Source organism: Rhinoderma darwinii, chromosome 11 (genome assembly GCF_050947455.1).
Source record: "Rhinoderma darwinii isolate aRhiDar2 chromosome 11, aRhiDar2.hap1, whole genome shotgun sequence".
Classification (NCBI taxonomy): Eukaryota; Metazoa; Chordata; class Amphibia; order Anura; family Rhinodermatidae; genus Rhinoderma; species Rhinoderma darwinii.
In genome coordinates, this window is record NC_134697.1 from 44,912,685 (window position 1) to 44,931,679 (window position 18,995).

Below are 18,995 nucleotides of genomic sequence, written 5' to 3' on the forward strand. Positions count from 1 at the left end.
AGACTACTGACGTGCAGAAACACACTGCAAACATAAAGACTACTGACGTGCAGAAACACACTGCAAACACAAAGACTACTGACGTGCAGAAACACACTGCAAACATAAAGACTACTGACGTGCAGAAACACACTGCAAACACAAAGACTACTGACGTGCAGAAACACACTGCAAACACAAAGACTACTGACGTGCAGAAACACACTGCAAACACAAAGACTACTGACGTGCAGAAACACACTGCAAACACAAAGACTACTGACGTGCAGAAACACACTGCAAACACAAAGACTACTGACGTGCAGAAACACACTGCTACAGTTTACTTGATGTCAAGCTGTTACCAAAATTAACAGAAATCCTAAAAGCAACTATAAATTGCTTTCTATTTACTGCCGTAAAAAATTATTTGAGTGCAAGTAAAGTCAAGAACATTTCAAATATATTTACACACTTCTGTAAAACTACTTTTAGTAATACACAAGGAAACAATGACAAATGTCTAGTTGCATACTTAAGGTACCTCAGGGCTACAGTTTCACTAGCCAGGGCCTCATACACACTCCAGAGTGGTGCACAAGAGGCTTTGCAGAGGCACATGGAGTCTGTTCATCTCCGTGTGTTGCCGTATGGGGCTGCCTATGGTATCATATTAAAGGGGTACTTCCAGACCAACAATTATCACCTATCCATAGGATAGGTAATAATTGTCTGATCGCTGCATGCCCCCATAAATCTCGTGAATGAGGGTACCACTCCATTCAAAAAGTCTATGAGCTCGACTGTTTCCATTAGTCCCATAAACATTGAACGGAGCGGCGGGCGCATACTAGGCCGCCACCCCATTCAAGTTCCTTCTCACTGCAGGGAGTGCACTGAGGAGGAATAGGAGGGTCCGATACCCCCATTCTCTCGATCAATGGGGTACATGCGAGGGGCCCCCAGCAATCAGACATATATCACCTATTCTGTTGACAGGTGATAAATGATGATTCTGGCTCAAGTGACCCCGACAAATTTACGCCAGAGATGGGCATAAATTCTAGCGAAAATCTACACCAGATCATAGCTGTGTAGATTTAACTTCCTGGCGCATGGACAGTTAGAGATATTCCTAGTTCTTAATTTATTATTCTGTGATCTGTGATCTTTGGGTGACTGATACATTATGAAGATGCCTAACAGAGGCATCCATCACCAATAGACTATGATGGTATCCATTTAACATTGCATTACAGTCCATGGTGACAGATTTCACTGTTAGGCATCCGCCACATTCTATGTTTAATGTATACATCGGCAGCTTTACCCAGTGTACACGTCTAATGTAGGCCATTTAACTCATGTGAATTGCAACTGAAAATAACTGCAGCATGGTAGTAATTATACATGTATCTTGTGTTCTTAAACAATTTACAAAATTCAGATCTTTTTCTATTTGGCTGCTGAATTTGGTTGATTATTTTGGAAATTGAAAGCATATATAAGCGTCTGTGCGGACCCTATTTAAACACATAGATTCACAGAACATAGAAGATTTCCTTTGGAGCAAATTGATAAAGTGTTATTATGATCACTTTCAGTGAAGGGCACTAGAATTGCCAGACTTTCTTGGCAAAGTCATCCAAATGACAGCTGTCTCTGCTGCAATGTTATTTCCAGAGATAATATTTATCTTCATGAGAACAAGTGTGCATCCCCACCTAGAAACAAAGCGCTGCTGCTAAGATTGATCGTCTCTATTTAATGGTAAAGTAGAATGGGAGATTGGGCATTGTGCATATTGCACAATGAAATATTTTTATTCTTAGGCTCATTAAAGATATGTAGAACCTGGCATGGGGCATAACGCTTATAGAAAATCCAAACTTTAATAGTGGGGCTCAGCTCAATAGTTCTGGGACTTATGATCTAATGCTGTATATGTATCCTGAACAGAGGGGAAGAATAGAGAGTATTAGAAGATGACAACGCACATTAATGTAGCCGAAGATACTATAATTATAAATTATAAAGCTTTTTAATTACTACTTAAATAGGCAATATCTAAAAAGAACCGCAGAAATCTAACTTAGTATAAATAACTAAAGCTGGAATAGTCTATTACTTACAATAGCTCTTTTTTTCCTACATTTTTTTCCATGGAAATAAAATTCACAGTAGCATCTTCTGTGCCTTTTATAAATATTTAGCTGGTTCCAACAATAACTGATCAGACAACCCCGTTAAAGCGTATCTAACTTTTCAGAATAAGCTGTTGCGTGTGTACTTGAGGAATAACACTATTTCTGGGCATTATAAGATGGCTAGTGGGTGGAGCCTGAGTCCTGCTCTCCTATATATATATATATATATATATATATATATATATATATATATATATATTTAGGGATAGGAGAGCAGGACTTAGGCTCCCATACATACATACATACATACATACATACATACATACATACATACATACAGCAGCATGGAGCATATCCTACAACAGTGCAGACAAATGTAGCTGGGAACCCAGCCCTGGGGTGACATAGAAATCTTACCAGCCGCCTGGTCTTTCTCACTCTGCTCCTACTTCCTCCTCCTGCTCACCCCTCCCCCCTCCAAAGATTTATATTCAGTGTGTCTGTTTGCTGAGACAATATTTCTCTGCTTCCTCCCCTCACCATAGACTGTTATAGCCAGGCATTGAAATGACACACACATACCCTGACCTTTTGCAGTCTGTTAATTGTGCTCTGTAACCAGAGACAGACTTTGCTTGACAACGGAGTGGACAGCAGATTACAGGAAGGGAGACATATAGTGGCAGTAACTTCACATAGAATTTGCATGGATAAAATAACTACATTTTAACAGTAAGTAAATGACAAAGTTGCTCTATATCAGGCATACTATTAGATTAGCATAAGTGTCCATTTAACTATTCACTGCAACAAAGTAAAAACTAAACTAAAGATTCTGGCTGCCTACTAAGTTCTATCCTCTTTTCCAAACTCTCTTGGACATGTCAAATAAGATCACCAACTCTTATGGGTTAGAAAACTAGTAGCATATATCCTTACAGTGTGTTTTGAGTAGAAGTCAATAGAAAAGTTTTTCAACATGACTGTGTCATTCCTCCTATTATCTCACAGGCTGTAATAACTTGGAGTGCCCTTTTTAAAAAAAATATATTTTTCTATCGCACTTCACTAAAGTTTAGCAGAGTGGAAATATTAGCATAAAATGTGTACATTTAATAGAGCAGAATGATTTAAAATGATTTTTCTCCAATTCCTATTTACTGGTGTCAGAGTGGGTAAATACAGATCACTTATGTATGTATGATTGGAAAGCTGAACCTTGAATATTTATGAAAAGGTTTGTTGCTTGTTCTTTTCTGCATCATCTATTTCCAGTCATCAGAGGAATTGAAATTATAATCAAGAGGAAGCAAAAAGTGTAAACAAAGAACATCAGTTTAGTTTCTGTTCTAATTTATTGAGTAGAAATAACATTATAGCAATTATAAAGTTACAAATAACTGTCATGCTTCTTAAAGGCCATTGAACCTAAGTGACAAGATGTTTGCCAAGTACAAGATAGTGTTCTACATCATCACCCAAGTCAGAATTAGAGGCCCTCTAAGTGTCCCATATTCCCAGTTAAATTGAAGCCTTTTAAGAGTGGATATATTTATAGTTTGGTAGATTTTTGAAATCGGCTACTTTTATTTATTTCACATAATTTATACAGCGTATATTGTACTTGTCCCCAGTAGACTCAATCTACAGTAACTTCACCAAGTCAGGTGCACACACACTAAAATAAATTTCAAAGGAAGTCAATTGACCCTTCTGTATGGTATTAGTGTAGGAGAACACTGGAGTACCTAGAGAAACATCAACCCTCTTGCATCATCTGAAATCAATTAATCTGTCTTAATTTGAATGGGATACTCCAATGAAAACTAGTCTTTCCTTGTGTTTATAAATTCAGACTACGTAATAATAACCAGTGCACCGAGCTCACAGGGCACAGACTGGCATGAGTTCATGAAGCTACAAAGCAACAGAACCAGCCAACAGTGGTAACTAGACTGGATCTCCACACCTTTGTAGAGACCAGCATAGTCGTCTTCTATATTTCAGAAGTGCTTGTAGCACATATTGCTGCTACCTACATTGAGCTGCCATGATGGCCAAAATCTGAACTAAGTATTAATTGTGTTTGACATGTGCAGCGTGAGAGAGAGGGGGGAGAGAGACCAATAGGAGTTGCTTTTCCTAATTTCCGGTGGCTATATATAAATGAAGTGATACTAAATACAAGAACATTTTTATTTGATTAAAATGTATAATTTCTAGTTAGGTTGTAATAAAATTGGATTCTTTAATATTGTCCTTAAATAATTTTTAATAAGAAACAAGGCAAAAAAACTGTACACACTTCAGCGGTCTTCCTAAGGATAATGCGCTATTTTGTCTGGAAAAATGACGGACACCCTGACAGAAACCTGATGGAACCCACAAGTCAATGGGTTCCATTGTGCGTTGTTAGTTCTGTTAATGCGATGGATCCGGTGGCTTCAGTTTTTCATTGCTCAGCTCCCATGACGGAAGCAGAACAACGGGAAGCCCTGACGCAGATGTAAACAGAGCTGTACATATTCTTATCTTCTGCAGTCACCAAGCACAAAGATAGGTTAAAAGCCTGTAAATCGGTCTCCGTAAACATGTAAAGTTACTTTATACAGCTATGAAATGACTCTATGTATGTATTATTTTCCTGATAGTACACAGTAAATTGTCACTTTTTAATAAACTGTCCCTTTATTAACAAAATATGCTGCACATAGTTGTCATTCCTTTCAAAACACAGATGTGTCTCTTCCACTCAAGGAGAACTCTATAATGTGACACTCAAATACTTGACACTTGCTTTCACGAAATACCTACTGCATTGTTTATAGCAGGCTTCATAGAAAAGGCATTCAGTACAGTTTGGGTGTTTTGTTTTTCCTTTGTAATAATAATCCTTTGTTGTGTTATCTGTGAATGATGTTAAAAGTCAACTCAATAAAACACTCCCAGCAAAAATGTTTTGCGTACCCTCCCCATTTGTAATTGAGAGTGGCATAAATGATACTGCGATTAGAAAAGTCGCCTATGGCTTTTTCTTGTAGTCTGAGCCTCTGTTCCTGGCTGCCTAATCTAACTGAATCTTGCAGGGTCTACTGTGTGGATAGGATGTCTGTCTCTCTATTCATTCCTATGAGAGCCTCGATTCGAGTCTCGAAAGAATGTATAGAAAGAGTGACTTCCTGACCTGTCCACATTAAGGGTATGTTCACATGCAGTGTTTTCAGGCGTATTTCGGGGCGTTTACGCTTCGAAATACGCCTGAAAAAACGGAAGCTGAACGCCTACAAACATCTGTCCATTGAAATCAATGGAAAAAACAGCATTTAGTTCATACAGGGCGTCTTTTTACGCCTCTGTTTTAAAAAACGGAGCATAAAAAGATGCTCCATAAAAGGAAGTGCATATCACACTATGAAAAACACTAAAAAAAACCTTAAAAAAATCCTGAAAATAAGCCTCAAAAGAAGCTCCAAAATAAAAGAAGCTTCATTTTCAGCTTCAAAAATGCCTGAAAATCAGAGGCTGTTTTGTCTGAAAACAGCTCCTGATTTTCAGACGTTTTTAAGCCACCCGCAGCGTTTTATACGGCCGTATTTGCAGCTGTTTTCAATAGTCTATGAGAAGCGACTCCAAAAATGTCCCAAGAAGTGACCTGCACTTCTTTTTCACGGCCGTTTTTTTACGCAGCCATTTTTCAAAACGGCCATGTAAAAAAACAGCCAGTCGGAACAGAACACCGTTTTTCCCATTGAAATCAATGGGCAGATGTTTGGAGGCGTTCTGCTTCTGATTTTTCAGCCGTTTCTCGGGCGATTATGGCCCGAAAAACAGACGAAAATAGGCCATGTGAACATACCCTAAGGCCTGATTCACAAGAACGCTCCGCATTTCGGATGTGAAAAACTGCAGTATTTCACGTCCGAGGTGCATCCGTGCTCAGCGCTGCGGGACGCGATGTCACGCATTCCCTATAGATGAGAGTCTATGGAGTGATGTGTGATAAGAACGGACATGTCCTATTTTCCCACAGACCCTTCACACGGTCCGTTGAAACAACGGCATTGTGAAGGGCCACATTGAATTACATAGGTCCGTGGGACGGCCGCTGTTTCAACAGCCATCCCACGGACGTTTAACACGTTCGTGTGAATCAGGCCTAGCTCTGTAAGATTTAGTTAGTCAGAGCGGAGGTCATGTGATTGAATGGCAACCCCAGACCGGAGACTTAAACTACAAGATAAAGCCATAGGTGAGTTTTCTATCGACAGTATCGTCTGTGCCACCTCAATTAGAAACACAAAATATTGGTGCTGGAAATGCTTCTTTAACAATGCTTCCACCACTGTCATCTCATTGCTGTCATAAAGACATTATATGGATCAATAACGGCTCTGAAGCAATGTCACATCCCAATCAACTTCAAAAGGGGCAGATAGGATGTGGATAGTACAACTCAATATCCCTTTAACAGCCTGGAAATAGAAAAGATGTGTTATTATAGTGGCAGTAATGCAGATTGGAGTCTTGCAGCTTGTACTTTCATAACCTGCACATAGGTATCATGGAGGCAGACCATGATCTCTATGAGAGAGAACGGGTACAGCCCAGATTTGAGTCATTCCTTATTTTCTTCTTTTTTTTCGTAAACCAGATTAACTTTATTGACTATAATGAGAAATGCAAAAACTAGTATACAATGCCTTATCCCGTAATTGTAATGGTCAGTGAGTACCCATGTCTTCTCCGAGTCCTACAACAAGAGTGGGGAATCAACCAAGAATCATGGCAAAGATGGGGCAAACAAACAGCAAAACTTCCTTTCTGAGGTGGTTGGAGGTGTCAACCAGCAAGAAAAGTTTTTATTTTTGCTAGGAAGCCCTCTTCTATGTACACCCCTGGTCTTTGCCACCGCACTTGGGCACATAGCAGTGCAATGGCACATGGCGAAATATTCTGTCCTTAGCTGAAACTGGTATTCTTAGTAGGTACAGGAGCTCTTGATTCACTCCCAAGAAGTCTTGCAGCTTGTAACTCCCATGACAGATTCTCTTAAAAGCATTCATAAATTGGTATAAAAATATTGAAAAAATCAAGACCCCTCTATAAAACCCTGAATGGTGCCTTGTAGTGTATATTTATTAGTTGCCATGCCAAAAATGTCCAACCTTATTTATCAAGATTGTGTCTCCAACCAACTTTCTCCATCAGCTTGTGTTTGGCCTAGGGCTAGATCATCTAATACTTGGCCAGCCACAAATATTTTCTATAATTAACAAATATCCTTTTACTCGTGCCTTACATTGTCCTGTGTGTTCATCTTTAGTCTATAATATTTCAAAGATTTATAAGAATTATTAATAACCATAGATGTCATTGAAAGAAAAGGGACATTAAAAACTGTTGACAGTACAGTTCCTTTAATGCCAAATAGAGAATTGTCATAGTCTGCGATAGATTGATGATGTTCATATAGGCTGTGGGAGTCTCTGTGTCAGAATGGCATACTGATTTCATTTTTCTCCTTAAATGACATTATGGGAGGCATGTGGAAAATCTATATATTTACTGTCATTATTCATTATATAGAATATTATGTATGGTTTAAAAAAAAAAAAATCCTTTTCCTAGGGGCACTGGCCAGTATATGAAATTAAGGATTCCTACATGCTTCATATTAATACTCAAGAATAACGGCTTGCCATTGTGCTAAACCTTAGCAGTTGAAGAGACGTGATTAATGATATTAATATTTCTATGACAACCTTTGTTAGCTCTCTGTTATGACCAGCTACAAAGTGTTGATAGCTTTATACTGGCAGTTCCATAACATGAGAACATTAGTTTTTGGCAGGATATCTGCAAAATGTAAAGCTATACAGCATATGTTATGCTTCAGACATACCTTCTCTGTCATCCAGGCAGACATTCATCAAAAAGTCTCGCAAGGTAACAAAAGGTTACAGTGCAGTTTGTGACATTTGAGATCTATTACTCTACCAAAGTCTTAACATTGAAGTTCCACTTTTGGTTCTCTGGGAATTGAGACAATATCTTTAGAAAAGGCAGGCACGTAATTCTTCTCCCACTAATTGCTGCCTCTATTAGGGCTTATTCAGACGAACGTTGTGTTTTTGCGCGCGCAAAAAACGCGGCGTTTTGTGCGCGCAAAAACCACTTGACAGCTCCGTGTGTCATCCGTGTATGATGCGCGGCTGCGTGATTTTCGCGCAGCCGCCATCATAGAGATGAGTCTAGTCGACGTCAGTCACTGTCCAGGGTGCTGAAAGAGTTAACTGATCGGCAGTTAACTCTTTCAGCACCCTCGACAGTGAATGCCGATCACAATATCGAGAAACCTGTTAAAAAAAAAGAAAAAGTTCGTACTTACCGAGAACTTCCCTCCTGGCCGTTGCCTTGGTGACGCGTCCTTGGTGACGCGCCTCTCTTGACATCGGGCCCCACCTCCCTGGATGACGCCACAGTCGATGTGACCGCTGCAGCCTGTGCTTGGCCTGTGATTGGCTGGAGCTGTCACTTGGACTGAATTGTCATCCCGGGAGGTCAGACTGGTGGAAGAAGCCGAGAGTTATCGTCAGAACTTCTTTTTTTTTTTTTACACGTTCATGTATATTGGGATCGGAAGTCACTGTCCAGGGTGCTGAAACAGTTTAAACTCTTTCAGCACCCTGGACAGTGACTATCTCCTGACGTCGCGTACCGGAAATTTTTTTGCAGAGTTCGGCCGAACCCGGCGAAGTTCGGTTCGGTTGTGCGGGTTCGCTCATCTCAAAGACACTCCGTTTGGATGTTTGTAAACAGAAAAGCACATGGTGCTTTTCTGTTTATATTCATCCTTTTGACAGCTGGTGCGCGAAACAGGCAGTTCGCACGGAAGTGCTTCCATGCGACCTGCGTGGTTTTCACGCACCCATTGACTTCAATGGGTGCGTGATGCGCGAAATACGCGGAGATATTGACCATGTCGCGCTTTTTGCGCAGCGGACAAACGCTGCGCAAAAAGCACGGACTGTCTGTACTGCCCCATAGACTTGTATTGGTCTGTGCGTGGCGCGTGAAAACCACGCGGCCCGCACAGACCCAATACACGTTCGTGTGAATCCACCCTTAAGTTGTTATAACTCAAAGATTACCCAAGTGATAGTTTGCATTTAGGTGCATAGAAAGTTTTAGAAAGACTAGTTGCAACAATTAAGATCATGAAAATTTAGATTTCTCCCTGGCAGATCTATTGAGATCCATGAAATATTGAACTAAAGTTTTAAGGGCATTGCCTGGCCAAATGCCCTTAAAGGGCATGTATGCCTAATAGAACAAGCAAAGGATGACACACCAGATGTCCCCATGATAGCTACAATCCAGATGTGGCTCATGGGCTGGAGGACTAATGTAAGTCAAATTCGGACATTAGATCAACTTATAATGGAGTGGGGAGTAAAGACCCTTTACCCAGGCCAATTATCGGGCAAATGAGCTTCTATATGAACGCTTGTTCCCGAACATTGCCCTGTGTAGACAGGGCAACGATCAGCGGATCGTATAGTTTTTGCAACAATAAATATAATCAATGTCGGCAGCACATCTCCCTGTGTAAACAGGGAGATGTGCTGCCAACATGATGGAAACATATGGGGTCGAGGACGAACGATCGTCGTAACAAACACGTCTTCCTATACGTTACTGATCATTGCTGCTTGTGAAAGGAGCAACGAGAACCAATCAACGAGCTGTCTCGTTGATTGGTGCTTGCTTACACGGCTTATGTTGGGCTGTGTAAGAAGACCCTAAGTATAGACAGGACTCACTATGATTGCCTGTACAGAGGAGCCAATAAGAAAATAAGAGGATCCCTATTAGCACATTTTATACCATCCACATTTGGATGGTAGAACTGGCAGTTGTTACCATCTACAGTAATATAGTAAACATCACGATTTTTCATACCGGTTATTGTATATGGGTGGTCTATGTATTTTACTTTACACAAGTTAGATAAGGTTTTATTAACTATGAAGTCATTGACATCGAGACACAATCTTAAAGGGGTTGTCTCAACAGAAACAACCCCTTTCAGTTTGGAACCTCTATGGGTCCGGCTCCCAGCTGCTGCAGGGGTACTGTGGTAATAAATGGTGGCCAGTCAAATAAATAGTTGTCCATGTAATACATTCTATAGACAGCTTATTTACGAAAAGATGAGCTGCTTTTACAGAACTGGCTCTATGACATCCATATGTCCTAATAGGGCATAGGAACAGTGATTGTCTTTGAGACAACTCCTTAAAGGGCCAACTGCAAGGATCTGATCAAGTCATAGGCAGTCGAAACTGTTGGATTGCTGGATACAGCTTGACTTGGGAGTGTTAGAGAAGAGAAATAGAAAGCTACAATTATGGTGCCAAATTATCCCTCCCTATGTCTAGATGACATCCCCATGTCTAATATCACCAGGACATATGTCATTATAACTTTGATATCTGTGTAATAAGTACTACATTCAGCTCATACTGACAACGCATCCTGTTTGTGTTTGTCTCTCTGATTAGAGATCTGTCTTACTAATAATTTTGTGCTGGCAGTGCCAGATGTCAATTGGGTCTCTCTAACTGTGATAAATTAGCTGCAAATTGATACTTAGAAAACTATGATTATAGCAGAGTTTTAGAGAGAACATATTTTTGTCATATTCATGCTATTCATGTTGGCAAAATATTTCACTACAATTCTCCTACACAACTTTACTTCTCTAATTTATATCTTACAATATCTTTATGATGTTGCCATGCATTTAGAAAACAGGTTGTTTTGTATTCAAATATACAACCTTGAACTTTAATGATAAAGAAGTAGAAATAGACCTGGGGCAGAGAGAAACTGCTGAACATTTCAAAACGAACAAACATTTTGGAATAAAAAGGTAATGATTAGAGACCTGGACCTTTTCTTGACATATCAGACATTATTGAGTCATACATTGGTAAATCACAGTAATAAGAATAACCCATAGGACCCTATTCATGTACATTAGGACTTTGGTCAGTGGGGGGGGGGGGGGGCACAGTCGTTGGAGTAACTATAGCTTAGTTTATCTGTACCCATTACAGGGTGCATAAGCTGAGAAGACCCACCAAAGTACAGCAATGTCATTCCTTTTTGTGGCCCAGTTCACACTGCACTTCTTACACTGATTTTGACACAGAAACCATGTCAAATTCAGTGCCAAAAAATGGAAAAAAAAAATCTACATTCATTGATTCCAATGGGAGGTAGAAGCTGTTTTTTTTCACAGGCGGTTTTTGACTGCTTGTGGAAAAAATAAAAAGAAGTGTTATGCCCTAGCTTAGAGCAGTTTTCACCTCTAAACCCCCTTTGAAATCAATAGGAGGCAGAAAAAATGTGTGCCATTTAGTTTGGAGCATTTTTTTTCAACCGGTTTTTGACCAAAAACTGTCTGTGTATTTTGCATTTGCAGAATTTAAAAAAAAAGGAGTGAAGAAAAATGGGTCCAAAACCGCTGGCATTTCAAAATCTGACTCAAAAATCTTGAAGGAATTTTGAGACAAACTTTTTTTGCTGGGCAAAAAACTCAGTGTAGACATACCCTTAAGAAGGCAGAGCTTCTTTAAAGCATTGGCCCCTGCTCCTTGTAACAAGGGGACAGCAGTGACATTGAATTTAATGTAAGAAACTATTTTAGATGCACCTTCTGCATAACATCTAGAATAACCCACAAGTTTGAAGTTGGACGTTCCAACCTCTGCTCATTAGCTGATGGTATAGCTGCAGAATAACTCAGTGTTTTTTTAGCTAATCTGTCTTGATGTTCGCCTCTGCCATCATCTGATGGTATCGGCACACGTGCGTGCATTCCGCTAGATTTAAATTGCTAGTCTTGTCTGCTGTTGGTGATGTCAAAAACATACCGATAGGGAATTTAGATTGTGAGCCCCAAAGGGGACAGTAAGTAAGGACCTCTGTACAGAGCTGCGGAATAATTGGCACTATATAAGTAACAGAAATAAATAAATAAAGGTCCAATTCGCCAGTGGCTATGTATTCTAGTTTAGATCCCCCATACGGTTGCATGCACAATAAAGTTCCTAGCTTTTAGTCACCTGTTTTCGTATATGCTTCTGCTGTTCATTGTGACCTGGCTTGTTCTGACAACACTTCACATTTTCCGCTTCTGTTTCAAGTCATTTACATCACATGCACTTTGCCTCCCCTGACTTGTCTGATATATACAACTCTGAGACCACCTCATGATTCTGTAGCTTGGTTGACCTAGGTAGTACCCATTAGCAAAGTCTATACCTCCGGTATCTTATTACCTGAGGTATTTAAAAAAAACGCCTGACCAAGAATGTATGCCATAGAATATTTGTCATTGTTAACAAAGGAAACAAGATAATTGCCATAGGAAAGTATCAGAATAGGCAGAGAGGAGTCAGACATGTGAAAAATGAAGTAATTGCTTATTTTTTGTGGCTATAATTTGGGCTCTGCTGTTTTTGGTATATTTATAGCTATGGGATATTTCATATGGTTTTCCTTCATGTTTTACTGAATGTACTTTTTTTTACTTCACAGTTATTTATTTTAATCTGGTTTAGGAATAAATCACAAACAACTCTAATATTATTTTTTATCCTTGTTCATCTTATTTAGTCATTTAATAAATGCAAAATATCAAATATCATATCCGATATTCATTGTCACGTGATTTTTCTTTTTGTATTTTTAGGGTACGCCTGCAAGTCGTGTCAGATACAAGGTGGATGTGACGCTGTTTCCATATAGTGCTAGTATATTTGAGGTGGAGGAGAATACTGGTCTCGTTAAAACTCGGGTTAATCTCAATGAAGATCCCAGCACAATATTCAGGGTATGTTAATTTGTTTTCAGTTTTCGGTTACTGGATTTTCAGCCACATGCCATTTTTCTTTCATTTTTTTTATCCCTCACCTTCTATCATGCAGTAAGCATATCCCATATCGTATTTGTATCTCAAAGTAATTTAATGTCATGTATATGCTAATCTTGCAAGATTTTTTGGAATCAAATATATTCCTTGTAGGATTAAAAGTCAATGAAGATCATGAAACTATTTAGGCAATTTTTTTTTAAAAAGGGACGGTTGAATGGAGGGAATTAGCTAGCGGCTAGGTGCCGGGCAGAAAACTGACTGTTTTCTCCGTGTGAAGAAAAGTTTAGCAACTATTTAATGTGACTGCTCTTAAAAACAGGACTGGCTTTGGTTGTTTTTAAAACAGTTAAAGTGGCCATAAACATTAAAGAGATGTCAGACGAATGACGGTTTAGCCAGTAGTCATCATACCTAATTTTCCTATTGGGTGCAGATGAATATGCATGCTATTTCAATGTAGCCAGAGAGATGAGTGCCCACTAGACACCTCTGCAACTGTTTATCTCATAGGGGACCAATAGAATGGGAGAGGACAGGAGTCTGTCAAGCCTATCAATTGTTAGATTGTGCATGTGGTGGTCTATAAACAAACATGTAATGTCTTGACAGCTTAAAAATGACCCTAATGAACAACTTTAATCTGTGGGAAAAACTGGCAGCAAGAGTTCAACTCCCTGCATTGCCACTACAGGGCAAATAAAGCACTACAAAATTTTAAATTAAATCAATGGGCTGTCCTTGCATGGATGTGTCGGCTCCTTTAGAGCAAGATATTTTAGTTTTAGCCACTCTCCGCTCTGATCAATAGATGAGGGTCCTGAATGTTGGCCCTACCCCTCTAATAACTCTGAATTACCTAACAGAGTTTTTAAAAAAAATTTTTTTTTTTCTAGCCAGACAACCGCAGTAAGCAGACACAGAACAAGCAGTTCTGTCATCTCTCTGGACACTTTCAATTTTACTTTAATTTGACAGGACAGAAGGAGATGATATATGATGATGGATGAAGAATGATGATGGATCTAAGATGTTAAATGACTCATAAGTACAGAAATACTCTACACACGTACATATGTCTGATCTGCAATATATATATATATATATATATATATATATATATATATATATATATAGACACATACACAAGCATCCTATGGCATATAGAAAGCAGGAGACAGTTCTGCTTGTCTGCACTTGTGGCATCTCATCTTTGCCTGCTCCAGTACAGGTTACAACCCATTGTTCTGCAATGCATTAAGTTGTTTTGATGGGAAAATAAGTATGTTGTCACATTTGTTTTTGATGGATAAAATCACCTTTATGAAAGCATTTTTCTGCTTCATTTAAAATCTCTTTTAAAACAAATACCAAAGCACTCCACATTTTAAGAGTGTGGCTTACTAGTAATTTAAAATAACACAAAAATATAAAAAGGTTCTAAAAATAACTTTATTCATCTGGTTTATTAAGTTAATTTTCTGTAATTAATTTAAACTGATATAATTAAACATCTTATTACAATTGTATGTTTGGATTAATAAAGTCTGCAAACAGATTTTTTATATTATTATTAAATACATTTTTGTCAGTTTCTTTTTCTACCTACGTAACCATTTATAAAAATGTATAGAAATTTCCATCAATGGGTCCCTTTTTTCTTATTATTTTCCCTATGGATGTCCCTATTCATATAGTGTATAGTCCAATACATAAGGGATGTCACTAACAATGCTGGTATCAGCCACTGGAATCTTCCACTCAACCAATGGTCAGAACGACTGATACCAAATATTATGGAGTTTTATAAGACATTTTCACTTCACACTAGGCTATTTATTAGAACAAATCAGTTGATGGATTCCATTAATTTTATTAGGATTTAATAATGCTCATTATATCATTAGTTTAAATTTGGGACTTTTTAGCCTTGCAGCTTATATTTACATTCAAGTGCTATAAATTAAGAAAGCACCAAAATAAATCTAGTACTATAAAGGATTGTTAAACTTTAAATTTTACCTATCCCATGTGGTGCACTTGAAAGAGGACCTGTCAATAGGTCATATAAGTTGAGCTGGATAACTGACCTGAATAGCGCTGCCTCCCGGATTCCAGCGCTGTTTTGTTTTTTTCCTGGGCCCCCCCCCCCCCCCCCCCGTTCGGGAGATATGGCCCTCAGTTTTGTTAACTCACTAAATGCTAATTTGATGTAGTTAACCAATGGGGTGGGGTCTGCGTCCATGCCTCTGATGATGACCAATCAGTGCAATGCAGCTTGAGGGTAGTTCACGCCCTATTGGCCAACTACGGCAAATTAGTATAGAATGAGCCAACACAGCAGTGGGCCATATCTCTGGAACCGGGAGGTCCAATAAAAAAACAAAAAACGGTCAGCATATTAATGTTAAGACTTGTTTGGCAAGCTAAGTTGCTTGGCTGCCACCACATACAGGAGAACAAATATAGAGGTAGCAGGGCAAATCTGTGTCCCTCTCAATTAAAGTCTATGGGAGTTAGGGAAACTGCTGCCATGAATATCCTGAGTGGGAAATTCTATTTAAACAGGGGCATCTATAAGGATGAGTTCACATGTAGCGTAAATACTGCCGATTTTCCGCTGCAGATTTTTCTGCAGCATAATACAGTAGCAGCAGAGTGAATGAGATTTGAACAAACCTCATCCACACGTTGCGTAAATGATTAGCGGGAAAAAACGCTCAGAAATTAACCAGTGTTGCCATTTTTTCATCTGCTGTATGTCAATTGTATTTGCGTAATCACTGCTTTTGTGTTGCGGGATTTTCTGTATTGAATTCAATGGGAGGTAAAACCCGCAACAGGTAGCAGATGTTGAGATTTTTGCGGCGGAAAAGCTGTGATTACGCAACAAAAATCGCAACTCAGGAAAAAAAATAATCGTACACCATACTTGCCCAGAATTCTTTGTCCAGCAGTCACATGGGATGAAACGTCACCCGGGTGACCGGTCTGCAGGATGTCAGAGGGTAAATATGCACATCTTTTTTTCCACTTCTATTTTCCTCAGCGAACATTCCGGCCAACAAAAATGCACCTCAATTTAGTGCAGTTTTTCGTCCGGAAATCCTTGCGGCCGCTAGGGCGGATACGCTGTGAACCTTTACACAGTGTATCCACCCTGTGTGAGCATAGCCTAAGAGTTAAATTAGTGAGCACTAAGACTGATCATTGTACGATCCCCTGAACATGGGTATGCCCCTGTATACTGCTTGCGCCACAGATGAATTGGATGGCCGGATAATACAGCATGAGGACTGTCTGCCATCAACCCTCCACCAATCAGCATAACTATCATAATAATAGGAATTATATGGACCCATTTGTAAAACTCTAATTATGCCTTTTTAGTCCATGCGCCTCTGGCAGTGCCTTGCATCATCCCCCTCCCTCAATGTTTAGAATAATTTATAGTAAAAAATGAAGTGAACAATAAAATAATTAGAATCTAAATGGTCTTACTAGACATCTCTGATGCATAATGTTGTATATAAAAAGAAGCTCAAAGAGATGGATTGGAAGTTATTGTTCTTGCTTTGTCTTTTATAACAAAGATGTCTTTCTAAATTCAGACGTTCCAAAGAGGTTAAATAAAAGGTGAACGCTGATTGGATTTGTGATCAAGCAGAGGAACAAATATTGAGAAGACCATTCATTTATCTTTAGTGCTGTAATCCATTTCTAGATCGAAGTTGTAAGGAGATTAAAAATTTAGTATTTTCCTAGTTTTACAGTTCACAAAAAAAGGCACCAGTAATATAAACATTATTATATTCAGTGATGAATTATAGAATGACAAAAAGGACAGTAGCATTGGGCATGGTGGCCCAAGACCTGCCTCATTCTTAGTAAGATAATCATCACTTTGGGGAGAGGGGTTCTGTGTACAGTTCAATGAAGATTGATATTTTATTGCAATTTTTTTTTAATTCTTGCGATCAATCCACCATTATATAACTAAATAATGCACCACTGTGTATTGAGGTGTAAAAAGTCTGTAGAGCGGAGCACCATACGGTTCCAACTGGTGTCCTAATTTGTTACTGACCTTACCCCTTCCCACCTTTATGTTATATTCCACAAATTGTCTAAAAAAAAAGGGTCTTATTTGTGAGAAATCTCTGTGTCTGGTATTGCAACTCAGCCTTATTTAAGTAAATGAGCCTGAACTGCATTATCAGACAAGAGTGGTGGTATATCTGAATAAAGATGCAGACATTTTTCTAATCTCACACAGCTCCTTAAATAGTTCAAACTGTTTAAAGGGGTAAATTAAATTGTTTGGGCTTAAAGAGACTCTGTCACCACATTATAAGTGGCCTATCTCCTACATAAGGAGATGGGCGCTATAATGCAGGTGACAGCAGTGCTTTTTTTTTAGAAAAACAATCTCTTTTTACCACGTTAGGAGCGATTTTAGCTTTATGCTAATTCGTTTCATAATGCCCAAGTGGGCGTGTTTTTACTTTAGACCAAGTTGGCATTGTATAGAGGAGTGTATGACGCTGACCAATCAGTGACCAATCAGCGTCATGCACTTCTCTCCATTCATTTAGTCAGTGCATAGGGATCCTGCTAGATCAGTATGTGCTGTCTTATACTGACACATTAACGTTACTGAAGTGTTTAGACAGTGAAAAGACATCACCTCCAGCCAGGACGGGATGTCTATTCACAATTCCGGCACTTTGTTAATGTTTCTGTGGTACTTACTGCAGAGCAAGCGTAATCTCGCTGTAACCTGTCATTTATAACGTGATCTCACAAGATTACGCTTGCTCTGCTGTAAGTACCACAGAAACATTAACAAAGTGCCGGGATTGTGAATAAAGGAATAAAAGCAAAAAAGCCAAAAAAAACGGGTGTCTTCTATGCGCTATTGATCAATAGGATCTTCCAAAGGACGTGTATTCCAAGTTCCTCAAGGATAACGGTATAGTCGGTATTGAAAGGATTTATTGATACCAGAAGATATAAAAACACAACTGTTTAACAATGAACAGTTTCGAAACCGGACCGGTTTCTTCCTCAGGTAGTATGTAAATGAAAGGGTGGGGTGTCGGTTAAATAACCGAGTGAAAGGTCAATTAAAAACAAGAACTACCGGGTCAGATACACAAATAAAAACACCAACTCAAATTACATATCAGAGTGTACATATGATTACAGTCAAAGTAAAAAAATATAAAATATATGATATATATGAACTATGTACAAATGTCCAATGAAAGATGATTCATTTCTGTGTGTTATGCTTGGAAAATGTCCAGCTGTTGAAAACATCCTGTATTAAACGGGATTGAACGTATACATATATACCAAAAAAAATGCACATACATAATTGTATTATTTTAAAAATGTATATATTATAAATAAGTTTAAAATTTAATAGGGTTAAAAGGATATTAATAAAAAGAAGAATGATTTAAAAAGGGGAAAGCTTAAAACATAGCTTCCTTTCTGACTATTTTAGAGTCTATGTTAGTTCATTTCCTGAATATAATTGTCCTAAAGAAAACTCGGGCTACAGGTGGAGTACCATTCTAGTAATCGTTATTTCTGGACGTAATATTAAAGATAGATTCTCCTTTTGCTCATTTTATTCAGTTTGTCTATTTTGCTATACAAATTCGTAAATACCAAACTAAGATAGTTTTTGTGCAGATTCTATATTGGTACATATATATATATATATACATATTTTTTTAAAATGATGTGCGCATAACTATACTATTTTCGTCAAAAGTTATAATAATGCCAGTTTTATCATTGTACTGGTCTTGGTGTTACTCACAAATGATCAAAGTTTGGTGGTTTTGATTTTTAATGTCAAACAGATTATTTCTTTCGATACGATATTTACCACTTGTTGAAGAACTTTGTATATG

General features: G+C 38.5%; 1 protein-coding gene across 1 annotated transcript in view; it reads left to right on the forward strand.

Annotated features, from left to right (window-relative positions):
* The window catches only part of PCDH15 (protocadherin related 15), a 1,038,602-nt gene that overhangs the window by 742,400 nt on the left and 277,207 nt on the right, over positions 1–18,995 (forward strand). Inside the window, exon 22 of the mRNA XM_075841191.1 lies at positions 12,889–13,029. Coding sequence (XP_075697306.1) covers positions 12,889–13,029 — 141 coding nt within the window. The remainder of the gene's footprint in view (positions 1–12,888; positions 13,030–18,995) is intronic.